At 34.3% G+C, this 14,678-nt stretch overlaps 1 protein-coding gene across 1 annotated transcript in view; it reads left to right on the top strand.

Annotated features, from left to right (window-relative positions):
• LOC149783381 (structural maintenance of chromosomes flexible hinge domain-containing protein 1-like) overlaps nucleotides 1-14,678 on the top strand; it is a 163,547-nt gene that overhangs the window by 95,568 nt on the left and 53,301 nt on the right. Inside the window, exons 34-38 of the mRNA XM_089931608.1 lie at nucleotides 178-335; nucleotides 3,852-3,970; nucleotides 5,328-5,386; nucleotides 5,966-6,050; nucleotides 6,691-6,822. Coding sequence (XP_089787734.1) covers nucleotides 178-335; nucleotides 3,852-3,970; nucleotides 5,328-5,386; nucleotides 5,966-6,050; nucleotides 6,691-6,822 — 553 coding nt within the window. The remainder of the gene's footprint in view (nucleotides 1-177; nucleotides 336-3,851; nucleotides 3,971-5,327; nucleotides 5,387-5,965; nucleotides 6,051-6,690; nucleotides 6,823-14,678) is intronic.

The raw sequence follows: 14,678 nt of genomic DNA on the forward strand, positions 1-14,678 counted from the left end.
TTAGGAAGCTTGTAAATTTACAGGGGTTGGCGAATTCATATTTGTATTTTACATTGGCGTGCATTGCATGTTTTGGGTCTGGTAAGTAGGAGGGACATGAAGCATGTGAAAGATATGGGAATACACTACTTTATTAAATATTTTTATACAAGTTGTGAATATTCTGTTTCTAAATAGAGGAACCTATGAAATCCAGCCAAAAGCCTTCCGATCCAATGGGGTGATAGCTGGCCCCAAATTGAAGATCATGGTACAGCCAGATCCCACCAGGCCGAGTGAGATGAAGGTGGAATATGATAGCAAGGCTGCTTTTGTAGCTGGTGAAAAAATGCCAGGTATGATTAAATCTAAAGGTTATATTAATCTTGTAACATTAATGCAAACTGTTCCCATTAGGATTCTATACCTTTTATGGCCTGTCTTGACAATGGATTGAAAATTTATGGGCTTGTGCTGTTTTTAGAGTTTTGCAGTGAAGTTTCTGAAATTACAGGAATCATGTATTTTCAAGTTTTTTACAGGATGTAATGGTTTGGTTTGGTTTTGTAGGTTTAATACCATTTTTCAGTGCATTACACACTATACATAGTGGCATGATGGATTAAAACCCCAGGAAAACCTAAAGAGGAACCATAAACCCACATGAAGCTACTCACAAGGTTTCTCATATACCCATCTTGGCTGAGCTGAAGACTTGAACCCACATGGACAGAGGTGAGATGTCAGTGATATGTAAAGGCAAGCACATTAGACCACTAGGCCACCCTGGGCCCCAGGTTGTAAGGGATGATATTTATTGGCCAACCTGGGCCCCAGGTTGTAAGGGATGACATTTCTTGGCCACCCTGGGCCCCAGTTTGTAAGGGATGACATTTCTTAATGAAGGAACATGCAGGAATGTACAGTTTAGCAACAGATATAACTTTTGTTCATTTGAAAAGGAAATTTTCAAAGAATGAGGGAGTTATGAAGAAGATACATGTTAAAAATGGGTGAAGACCACTGCAGAACAGAAGCCAGATCCAGAACAAATATTCAGTAGTGCAGTCCTTATTTGGTACACAAAATAATAATATGTTTGTATATTTTTATTCAACAAAACTGCTAACACTGTATAATTCAATGCTTGCAATTAACATTATTTACATCAACGAAGTTCACTATGTAATTGAATGGATTAAAAAAGACTGTAGTGTACATCTGACATATAATGTTCATCTTTGAACAGGCTTTTTTTTGTATAGTGTTTGAGCAGATTAAGGTTTGATCTATTTCATTTGCACTTGACTTTATTCAAGCACATTCTAGCCAACTTTTGAATTTATATGGTAACATGTTTTTAAGGTGTTCTTTTTCTTTACTTAAGGATACAAGTTTGTACCATATTCTTTTCTTCTGACTCCAATGTCTCCATTTGATTGAGAAATATATGAAATATATAATAGATCTATTCATTATCCTAATATATAATTTACTGCATCACTGTGCAGACAATGTAAATATTTTTAACTTGTGTTGCTGTATGAGTTGTAATTACAAAAATGGACAGTATATATGTATATGTAGTGCTTTATGGCACATCAGCACAGTCATGCCTATATATCGTGCTGATTTCGAGTTTGTGAATATCCTTATAAAATTAAACTTGAATGTCCTTTAAGGTAAACATAAACATATGAATCAGCTTAACATGTATCCAACGCAATAGCCACTGGGATTTCTATAGTTATGCTGTCAATAATTAATTTGGATTCGTGTTCTCTCAAATGAGCTATGACTTATGTATCCAATACAGTAGACACTGGGGTTTCTACAGTTATACTATTAATAATTACTCTGAATTTGTGTTTTCTTAAATGAACTATTATGTATGTAACTGTGAATGCAACAAAGAATATCGTCAGGAAATAATGTTTCTTTCTGAGGGGCTGGTGTATCCTAGGAAGTTAAATGCAACAACATTTATTGGATAAATAAGCCCACTGTCAATTAATACAAGTAATATAGATTCTGATTTTAGAACAATATGTTGATCTGTACAGTTGGCAGTGTTATATCTCAAGCAATACAGTATTAAAACTTGATGCCAGATTGAAATTTGGTTTGAAACTTAGGTTATTCAACTTCTGGTTTTAATAACATTGCAGATTTCTGAATATTTAGAGATGTAGATAATGCCAATTATGCAGTAAACTATTGTTATTCTGTCACTTTCAAATTTATCACCACTGAGTTTTGCTTTGCATTTACATCAGGAATGAGAAAATTCTCTAGCTGCATGCTGAACCCATTTTCTAAGTTTAAATATACACACATTGACTATACCAAATATGATTGTTTGAAGATACAGAATAAATCTTTCACAGAGCTTAAATAATTTAATTCAGACTTCATAGTATGAATGTTCTGTTTTGACTGTGTCCAGGTAAATGATGATTTTTTAATGTATACCAGTATATAGATAAATAGTTTACACTTAGCCCTTTGACAAAAACTATGGAAAACTTTTATGTTTTTTTAAGTTATCTTCCTTAGATGTGTTAGGGTGTCCACATCTTTTGACCCATCCTTCTAATAGTGTTGTTATTGATGATACTTTTGATTTAATCCTATTTCATAACTACGCCATAATCATTTGCTATTATTTTTGTGTAATGTTGAGGGCAGTTACTATAATCATTTGATGTCATTGCATAGAAAAACTGTAGGCCAAAGTAAAATTGTTGTCACGGTGCAAAGATACATTTGTTCTCTTTCAAAAGAAGACAGTTAAGATAATGGCATGATGCTAGTTTTTGGCTTTCCAAGTCAATTATTTTAAAACTAATTTGAACATGGCTACTCAGGCATTAAGAAATGGTTAATCTGAACTTGAACCTGAAACATAAAGCAGATGATTTAGTATTTAAATTGAGTGGCACATATTACAGTGCATCATTTGTCATGCACTTTTATCAAGATGTCAGTAAAGTTGTAGCAAGGTCACCATGACCTTAAGAACTGTATAAAACCAACCAATATAAAAAACCAACTTTATAGAGCATAGCTTTGAAAAAAATTCAGTCATATCGCTACGATGTCTGCAGTGTGGCAGTTTATAGTGATGTCTAGCACTGGGGCATCATGCCGCAGACATGTAGCATGATATTCCACCCAGTCACATTATCCTGACACCATGCTGACCAGTCCTAACACTAACCTCTTAATGCTGAACGCCAAGCGATGCAGCTGTTAGTACCATTTTTATAAGTCTCTGGTATGACATGGCCGGGGATCATCAAACCCACAACCTCCTGCATCCGAGGCAGAGGCTCTAACCACTAGGCCACCAGAGTGGTCGTACAGAGCATGTGCTCACTATCCAATTATTACAGTAAGACAGTTATTTCCAACCTAAAACCTGGTCTACCTATAAAAGTATAGTAGATCCAATAAAATTATCAAGACAACCATCTGAACACTAGAAGTTTACAGTTTAGAAACATGAAGCCTTGTCATTAAAAATGAAAAAGTCACTGAGTGTAAATAATACTTTATTTGGACCACCAAAGAGTTTAAATCAAATTATGTCAGTTATATTTTATGGTCTCTGTGGATTTGGCGTAAGACCATCCCTTTACATTGCTAAATGCTGCTGACTACAGGCTCATTATATTATTTAAAATTAGGTTTTGTGATGGCCTTACATCACACATTGCAATTTGTGGAGCCAAAAACTTTTCCCAGATTTTTTATGGTTATAGACATTTTGAAATTCATGTAATTCCAATCATAAATTCTCAAACAGGCCATGGTTCACACATATATGATTTATATATGGATTGTTATCTAACAATAATTTAATTTCACAGATGTGACTGTGAAAGTGTATGCTGAGGATGAACAGTTGTTAACAACTGCCAAATCAGGCCATATCTCCATGAAACTATGGAAGTCAGAACCTGGTTCACAAGACAGTATGCCCAGTAAGGTAAGTATTCAGATAAAACAATTGTAAAAGCAAAAATACTAATTGAAGAGTACTTTTATTGTGGGAAATAAATTTCCACAAACAAACAGAGTTTTATCATTGATGGTTAAAGTAAAAATCATGACCTTACACACTTTTATCTCTGATATTGTTTGTTTATTCACTAACCATGAAGTTTCATCTGCACATATATTTCTTATTTTATTAGTAACATTTTTACATGTATGTAAATAATCTGTAATCAAGGTAGGGTAATATTTAAGGCTGTAGCATTTGCCAAAGTTTTCTAAATGTGTGCATTGTTTACAATTACATTGCTGTTGAACTGAAAGATTTAACAACTGAACCTTTCCCCTTTGTATACATGTGAGAGTTACCTGTATAGCTGTGAGTCTTTTCATATTGTCATTGACCAATGCTGCAATAGGTGAGATACAGCTATCACATAGATTAGCTGACCCATTTAAAATATTTACGACAAATGCTGAAATTAGTAATACACTGCTATAACAAAGACTATCTGACTCTTTTTCAGATTGTCATTGACAGATACTACAATAGGTAAACACAGGTATCATCATGGCTAGTTGACCTTTTCAAATTGTCATTGACAGACGCTACAGTAGGTAAACACAGCTATCACCATGGCTAGTTGACCTTTTCAAATTGTCATTAACAGATGCTACAATAGGTAATCACAGCTATCACCATGATTAGCTGACCCTTTGAAATTGTCATTGACGGACACTACAACAGGTAAACACAGCTATCACCAAGGCTAGCTGACCCTTTCAAATTGTCATTGGCAAATGCTACAGTAGGTAAACACAGCTATCACCAGAGCTAGCTGACCCTTTGAAATTGTCATTGGCAAATGCTGCAATAGATAAAACACAGCGATGATCATGGCTAGCTGACCCTTTCAAATTGTCATTGACAGACACTAAGGTAGGTAAACACAGCTATCACCATGGCTAGCAGACCCATTGAAATTGTCATTGACAGACACTACGGTAGGTAACACAGCTGTCACCATGACTAGCTGACCCTTTCAAATTGTCATTGACAGACACTACGGTAGGTAAACACAGCTATCACCATGGCTAGCTGACCCTTTCAAATTGTCATTGACAGACACTACAGTAGGTAAACACAGCTATCACCATGGCTAGCTGACCCTTTCAGATTGTCATGGACAGATGCTATGGTAGGTAAACACAACGATGACCATGGCTAGCTGACTCCTTCATTGCTTCATTGTTTTGTTTTATCATAAATAACGCATCAGCCATAGTCTGTCAAGGGCAACTTACATCAGAAGTAATACTCAAGATTACATTCGTTTCTTTTCTTTCAGACTATGTCATTTACACCAGATACAACAAAGAAACAAACTCCAGGCATATTTGTCTTCAGGTAACTAAAAAATCAGATATTAACCTGAGTTCAATCATATTTATATGCATTTGGATTCTTGTTTTAAGGGAATGTGTAATGTTTTCATTATGATCATTGCCCCATAAACCAATAATGATACAAAAATGAATGCTTGGTGTGTATGTTCATATGTGTTTAACTCTAGGATTTTATGTTTCCTTTTTCTTGGCTACTTTCATGGAATATCTGTGATAAGAATATTAAATCTATCATACCTGAACAAAACAAATTTAAAGTTTTTATATGTCTGTCAAAATTTTTACAAATGTGTTACAGTAATCTATCAACACACATAAAAACTGATTTAATCAATGATGAATATATACATGTAAAATGTAAAAAAGTTTAATTCAGACAAAAAATTTCTTGTTTCTTTGGATGTTTCCTTCGGTCAGTAGCAGTTTTGTTACAATAACAGAAAGTTCAACTAAATTAATATTGATTCTATTCATCTGATTTACATTAGTATATTTCTTTATATGCCCATTCCATGATACTATCCCTCTACTGTTCTAGTCCAAATGTTTCAATAACACACTTGTGTGGTTTTATTTTCAGAGACAAGAAACTGCCTGAAGAGGCAGGCAGTCACAACATTATGTTTGTTTATTATGATGGAAAACACCAAGTCTTTAGTAATGTGGTATGTTTACGTTTGGATATTGTCATTTTCTGGATAATTTTGTTATGGGTTGATATTTCCTGGACAGTGTTGGTATGGGTTGTATTTTGTTCTGAACAAAAATTGTTATGAGTTGGTATTATCTGGACAATTTTATTCTGGGCTTCTATTTTCTAGACTATTTTGTTATGGGTTGATAATATCAAGACAATTTTGTGGTGAATTAATATTTTCTGTGAAAAATATTCAGGACTGCTGAATGAATGATCCCATAAGTTTGAGTCTGAGGGCTTTTTCTTGGAAAGCTGGCGAAAAACTGGTAATTGAATTGATGATCACTCAGTGTTATTTAATAACTTAAAATGCAGCAAGATAAAGTTTGAAATGGTTGGCTGTGTGTATATGTGTGTGAGAGAGAAAGAGAGAGAATGAATAAACAGACTGTGGCAATGCTGATATAAATAATAACCTCATATGCAGCAAGGAAAAACTTTAAAATATTAGTTCTGTGTGTATATGTGTGTGTGAGAGAGAGAGAGAGAGAGAGAGAGAGAAAAAAAAAACAGACTGCAGCAGTATTGATATTATAAATGAGTTACATTCAGAATTTATGGATAAGTTTAGTTTATGCATCCATTGGTGTTATTTTATTACATTTCAGATTCACATTGCAGTTGATCCTGCGACTCCCACAGAGATTTTCCCCATTCAGCAACCAGGTACTCCAACTGTGTCCAATACCCGTAATGTAGCCTCAAGATGTGTTCTACGCAATCTGCAGCTTCAGCTCAAGGTGAGGACAAATTTTTCATTGGCTGATCTTTCTGTTGGGAAAACTTTGGAAATACTCTATATTAAATTATGGAAATATTTTATATTAAATTATGACCTGATTTTGTTTCAGTTTTAACGTCATAATATTAGATTTTGGCCTGATTTAGTTTCAGCTTAACTTCATAGACTGCTCTTGTGTCCTAAATGGTTAGAGCATATGCCTTGGATGCGGGAGGTCACACGTCAAACCCTGGCCAAGTCATACCAAAGACTTATAAAAATGGTACTAGTTTCTGCCTTGCTTGGCACTCAGCATTAAGAAGTTAGTGTTAGTACTGGTTGGGCTCGTGTCAGGATAATGTGACTGGATGGGACATAATGCTACATGTCTGTGGCATGATGCCCCATTGCCAGACATTACTATAAACTACCTCACTACAGACATCATAGTAATATGACTCCAATTATTAAGCTATGTTTAAAAACAAAAACAAATGCACAAACACACATAACTTTATAATATTAGATTATGGCCTGGTTTACCATATATATTCATGTATAAGCATAATAATTGCTTATCCACAGTCCATTGTCTAAACTTGACAGTTTTAAGTCTTTTTGTAATGGCTGTACTATTTTCCATGTCTAAGACATATGCATGTAAAAGAAATCATTTTCGGTGTCCCAGCACTTCTTAAACTGTTATAAAGCATATGATTGATTTTGTTATTATTCTGCTTATGCATATTTTCTGATTTCTCCAACATGAAATTAAATAAAGGCAAATATAGACTTCATAATTCGCACGCCGGTTGAGTTTACCTAGGAGACCAGATTGGGCTACAATGCACAGTACTTACACAGTGCAAAACGTCACTTAGATCCTTATTTATTCCCAAATGTATTAGATGCAGATTTTGCTTTATTCGTTATTTCAACCTAATTGCATTCTTCCAGATAGCATTTCAGCTAGTCCATAATGACTGTCTCATTTAAGTTGAATCATGCACCCACAAGTTACTCATTTTCAATGATATAAGTGATCCTACAAACTGAGGTAATATTTATAAAAATGTACACATGTTTAATTGTACAAGGCACATAACCAGCATAACTTACATGTTCACGAAGAGTGGTAGTACTAAAGGCTCAAATTCTCATTATAATCAACTAAGATCATCATCAGTCTATTTTAGTTTGTGTTTTTGGCTAAACAACATCATAACTTTTCACACAATGGAAAGCTTGAACGTTTTGGCATCTCCTTTGTTGATAGTTGGCCTGGTTTGTCTTTCATTTTCCAAAGCAATACAGGCCAGTTAATTATTACAACCCTAATATCAGCTCATGCTAAGAGGGAAATTTGGCCGGCAACTATACAAGTACATTGATGTGTAAGTGCCTTTCATTCCATAATATTAGAACGATTACAGTAGTTTTGTAAAAGGGAAGTAAGGCAAACCTGTAAACTTTTAAAAATCCAAGTAGGGAGACTGAATAAAACAAATAGGGAGATTGGGACCTAAAATCAGGAGGTTTTTCGTGGCATTTTGAAAACCATATTTTCACTAAATATTGACCAATCTTATGGGTCCAATATGCGTGAAGTTTGCAAAGGATGTGCCATTTTTCCCTGTGATGCCCCTTATTTTCCCACAAGACATGCCCTATTTTCATATTCAGGTCAGCTGTTGCCAAACTGCACAATAGCTAAAGGTTAGTCTTAAATAAACAAGCAAGAAGGCCAGCGCGACTAATTAAAAGTTAATCCTGCTTATCGTTGCAACTATTTTGTGAAAACGACTGGCCCTCCATCATAATTCAAAGAAACCATGTTCTACACTGATGTGTGTTATGCAAACACCAGCAATAATTTGGCAAATATAGGATTCCCAATTTTGGTGAACTAAAGGAACCTAAAAAAGCATCCTCACGGTACCGTACAAGTGGCAACTAATCTCCCATCATATATCCGACTTAATTTCCTTATTTGTCAACTTGTAAGGCATTTTGTATTGTTTACTATAAACATATGTAGTCTGAATTCATTTTTTAAGGACACATATGCTGCGTGTTATGTATTTTCATTCCCTCTTTTAACTTAATGATGGTAATTAATGTTCGTATATACAGTATAAAAATGCCAGGTGTTCACTCATGTAAGTTTCTTTGGTGAAAATGGCACTATAGCATATGGAGTTACAGAAGTCTTGGCATTTAAATTAATTGTCAACAGTTTTTTTTGTTTTTTGTTCTGGTTTATGTTTTGATTTTTGTATTCTTGTAGATGTAAAAAAAAGCTTAAATTTACGTGAGTAATGTTTATTCTATTTTTTGAATAAGCGAATTCTTTCTAGTAAAGTAATTACTTTGTCATAACAATGTTCGAAGGTGATGCAGTAGAACATGGCTTCCATGGATTGCATACGATATATCTATTTATGTAGGACTTTTATTTTTAAGTATATATGAAAATCGAAGACATAATGTAACAATTGGGTATTCTCTGCAAAAATGTGGAGATATGAAATCGGGAGGTGGGCGTGGAATGACTCTAAAAATTGAGAGGTTTTTTTCCTCCTGGCGTGAGAGTTGACAGGTATGGCGTAAAGTCACTTATATCAAAGCAAACTACAACTCAGTTTTTACAGCATTAGCATAATTTTCGAAGCATTATTTCTGAAATTTCATTATTGTTTTTTGGAGATATCGTTAAAGTTTATTGCAGTGGTGCCCATGATTTGACTCCAAGGGAAGTATTTCATTCAGCAAAATATATATACTTCATTTAGCGCATGTTTAAACATAAAATGTACATGCGGTGGCTCCATATGTAAATACATTCTCTTTCCTAATTGCGAACGTTGAATCAAACCGTATTGTTGTTTGTTGTGTTATCATACTGGGATCACATTTTAAAATGTTAGGTATTTACAATTACAAGGCAAAATACAAACGTAATTACTGGTGCACTGGTATAAAATATACAGTGCAATAATGCATAAACAAACAGTAATTAGTCAAAAGAAAGAGGAAGTGTTACAGCAACTTGCAAATGTTCAATTCTTGTCATCATTTGATCAAGTTATACACAAATCTAAATTAGGCAGAAACAATAAGAAAACAGAAAATTAAATAAATTACTTTTCAAACAAGCTTATACCATTTCTTTTTAAAATTTTTGTTAAGATAAGTTTGCCTAAATAAATGCATTTAAAACTTACCTCGTGATGTCATGGAGTTGTTGGTCGGCTTATATGTAGGTTATGCACTTTTTAGTGTTTATACCTATTCTGTTTGAGAGGTTGGCTTATGAGAAAATGGGCTTAAACATGAGTATATACGGTAGTGTCAAATAAACTTTATAATATTGATTCTCTAGCAGCTCATTTTAAAGAATTGCACATAGAGTTCTTTATTATGAAAACTGAGTAAAAATTCTTAAAGGAAACTTGCAATGCATTCAAATTACACATAACAATTCAATTTGAATTGTTTAGTCTAAAGTTGCAGGTGTATTGATCCTGCAGTAGGCACACAATATGTTTTATGTCACATTCAGTCAGTATATGCTAAACTATTTCGAAAAGTGGTCAATGTTCTGTGCATGTTTGAAATAATAGTACTTATTCGCTGAGAGAACTCAACTTAAGTCATTTAATTTGATGCATCCTAAATAGTCTTGGTCACAAAGCCATTGGACACTTTTGATAAATTGGGTAGTTTCCTTACTGTTTTACAATTAATTGCAGGTTATAAAATTTGATCGAGTAAACAATGCAAGAGATGTTAATTGTGCATATTAGAATGAGGTTGGTTGTCTTGGGTAATGTAGTGAGGTCCACTTCCCCATCATGATGTACCATATGTACTCACCTACAAGTCAGGTCCAACCAGAAGCAAGATAGATCTATCATCTCATAATGCTCCAGCATTTCAGGATAAATATTGTTTGTTCTACTGATTACTCTTAACTGCACAAACCCAGCTCTACTGGCATGTTATGTGAAGCACATCTGGGTCTCTGCAGTTGGTAGTTGGACTCGACTTATATTCAAGTGAATATGGTGACCAAAGTGCTGTTAAAACCAGCTAATAAGCCAGCATTCTAAAAGGCATGTTAAAATCCGACCCATAAGCCAGATTTATAAAAGGCTTGTTAGAAACCATACAACAGCCAGCATTCTAAAAGGTATTTAAAAACCAGTCAAAAAGCCAGCAACCAAAAAGCAGATGTGATTTTTCTCTGTTTTAAAGCAGAATTCTGCTATTCTCCTGACTTGAATCAGATTTTTCTTGATATAGTCCGTTTTTTATATCCTCTCCAATCTGGGTTTTTTAAAACGGTCTGCACGCTCACATTCCACAACGATCCTTGTAAATTATTCCTTCCATATATTAGTTATCACATGACTCTCTTGAAGAGTATTCTGATTTGTCAAAGGTTTAAATTCATCCAATGAATCTTCATGTAATGGAAACTTATGGCAATGGAAAGAAGAAGCATGCTTGCAAAACATGGTGTCCTGAGTTGTTGAGAGAGACCATAACACAGAAAGTTTAGATAAAGGTTTAAAAAATCATATAGAAATGGGAATGGCTGGAGCGAAAAGTTTGCAGAAATTTAGTTAGTCAGTTTATAAGAAAACTGAATGCTAGAGGACTGGCATTTTGTGACCTCTGCAATAAAGATCTGAATTACGGTAATAGCAGTTAAAAGAGTTTGGAACAGCACTTATAAAAGAAGCTGCATGCGGAAAAATTTAAGCTCAGAAGGAATCTGGAAAAAGTGCAATTAATTACTATAAGAAGACAGATTTCTTACATGAGAGAAGAGATGTAGCCCTCTGTCAGAATATGCACACTGCATGTTACCAATACAAGCACCAGCTTGAAAGGAAAAAGGCTCTCATTGAGAAGGAAAAGAAATGATTGCACATTGAGCCAAAAAAGTCAGTGGTGACAAAAAGGAAGGCTAAAGAAATCTTTGCTAAATCTGCAAAAAGAGCTCGACTGGCATATCAACAGGTTGTGTCCATTGGAGAAAAAGACAAGTGAATGTATGGGATTTTTTGTATATAGTTGATCCACTTAGGTGTTTTATTTTACAGATTTGTTATGAAAAGAGAAGTATACTATGTTTGCTGCCAAAAACTGAGAAATTATTGCGACTTAATTACGATGTGAACACTGACATGCACATAAAATAACTTCAGCATCAATAGAATTGGAGAACAAATGAATGTGACAATAAATATTGAACATTTTTGGTAAGTTTGTTAGTTTTTCAAATTATTGTTTTGGTCTATTTTATGATCATAAGTTGCACCAGGAGCAGTTTTTTATGAGTGTAAAATGCTTTTTTGGCTGGGGACCTTCAGCCCCCTGGACCATTGGATCGGGGCTGCTGCCCCTCGAGACCCCATTAAAGGAGGACCCTCAAACTCCCCTTAAATTTTTTTCAGCTTTTTTATGGAAGACCAAAATCGTGTCTGCAAAAGGCATGTTTAAAAACAACCAACATGCTAGCAATCTAAAAGGCATTATTAAAAAACAACTAATAAAGCCATCATTCTAAAAGCATGTTAAAAAAACAATTCATAAGCCAGCATTCTAAAAGGCATGTAAAACCAACCCATAAGCCAGCATTCTAAAAGGCTTGTTAAAAAAACAATTCATAAGCCAGCATTCTAAAAGGCATGTTAAAAAAACAATTCATAAGCCAGCATTATAAAAGGTATGTTAGAAACCAATCCATAAGTCATCATTCTAAAAGGCATGTTAAAAACAATTCATAAGCCAGCATTCTGAAAGTCATGTTAAAAACCGGTCAGCCAGCCAATATTCTAAAAGGTATTTAAAAACCCACTCAACAAGCCAGCATTCTTAAAGGCATGTTAAAAACCAGTCAGCCAGCCAATATTCTAAAAGGTATTTAAAAAACCACTCAACAAGCCAGCATTCTTAAAGGCATTTAAAAAACCAACTAATACACCAACATTCTGAAAGAAATGTTAAAAACCAACCAACAAGCTAGCATTCTATATAGCATGTCAATAACCAACCAACAAGCTTGCATTGTAAAAGGCATGTTGAAAACTTTGACATTTGTTATGCAGAATGGGCATACATGATTTACAAAGACAAAATCTAGTTTTGTGTGGAAGAGTTAAAACATACTGTTGTACATATGGCAGGGAATTCCATGATAAATGTAATTTATACTAATATAATTGAAAATCAATAAGCACATTATGCATGGATAGCCTTTGCTTTGCTGTGGCATTTGATAAGGTGTTTTGATCCATTTTCAGCCTTCTTTGAAATCATGAATCCTGTGGAATGCCAGGAATTCATATTCATTTTGCCTGGTGGCAAATCTTCATACATTCATTGGAGAATAAGTTAGTCTGTGCATTTGTCTATACCGTGGTCCCTCACTGTAAACCACCTCAGCATAATTATGTCCCTCTATAACATAGGCATGTCCATGACTCATACAGTGGCTTCTCACTGTAAACCAAGTCAGTGTAATGATGTCCCTCATATAACATAGGCATGGTTGTTGTTCCCATACAGAGGTCCCACACTGTAAACCAAGTCAGTGTAATGATGTCCCTCATGTAACATAAGTATGGTCATGACTCACATACAGTGGTCCCTCACTGTATGCCACCTCAGTGTAATGATGTCCCTCATAAATTATTGGTATGGTAATGGTTCCCATACAGTTGCCCCTCACTGTAAACCAACTGATTGTAATGATATCCCTCATCTAACATAGGTATTGTCATGGTTCTCATTTGGTGTTTCCTCATGTTAAACCAACTCATTGTAATGATTTCCTTCATAAATCTGATATGGTGTTTCCTCACGTTAAACCAACGCATTGTGATGATTTCCCTTATATAACTGGATATAGTCATGGATCTCATATGGTGTTTCCTCATGGTAAACCAACTCATTGTAATGATTTCCCTCATATAACTGGATATAGTCAAGCCTAACTATATAGCAACTCAATGTAACAAAGTCCCTCATATGACATAAGCATGGCCAAGGATTCCATTTTGGTAATTAAGGTACTTTTGATATTGAATCTTTCTTAGTATGAGTTCTAGCTCACTTAAAACACAATATACTTTGATTATAGTATATAGATTTTGATCAGTGTGTTTGTGTGAAATGCATTGCTTTTTTGTTAATTTATTCATTAAATACCCATTTCATCTTTAATGATTGATGTGGCATTTGAAATAGTAGTTCAGTACGCATTTCTGTATCACATGGCCAGACTGGAACTGTGTGTTTCCATTGACATCTGCACATCAGTATTCTTAGATGCACCAAATCCAACTGTATATATCCCAATATTTGCTTTGAAATCTATTCAAATAACATTGCTAAAATGCTAGGAAAGCAGAAAAGAGGGGGTAGATAATAAATACAAAACTGCATACATGTTCTGTTCAAAGTTGGTTAAAGAACTTGTTTGATAAAGCATATAAATATGTCCCAGTCTAAATGCTTGGTTGTATCCCTATAAAACAGTAAAATTCATTCTTTCCACTAACTCAAAAGGAAACATAGACTTGTATATATATGCACAACTTTGTTCCATTTAATGTGAGGACCTTTAGTAAATATTGTCTCAACAGCAATCATAATGTTGTTATATGAATTAAAAATTAACACCAACTTAGCAAATTAATGCTTTAAAATCTATAAGTTGTTTCTTGTGCAAAACATTGTCTTTACTATCTGCTAATTGCAGGCAAGATAAAAAGGAGAAATTTTCCTCTACAATGAACAGTCTTTGTTTATTTCCTTTTTATTTCTTTATTTCAAAAGATTTACAGAAGGTTGTACCTGAAT

This window comes from Sinohyriopsis cumingii, chromosome 14 (genome assembly GCF_028554795.1).
Source record: "Sinohyriopsis cumingii isolate HCF-2022 chromosome 14, ASM2855479v2, whole genome shotgun sequence".
NCBI lineage: Eukaryota > Metazoa > Mollusca > Bivalvia > Unionida > Unionidae > Sinohyriopsis > Sinohyriopsis cumingii.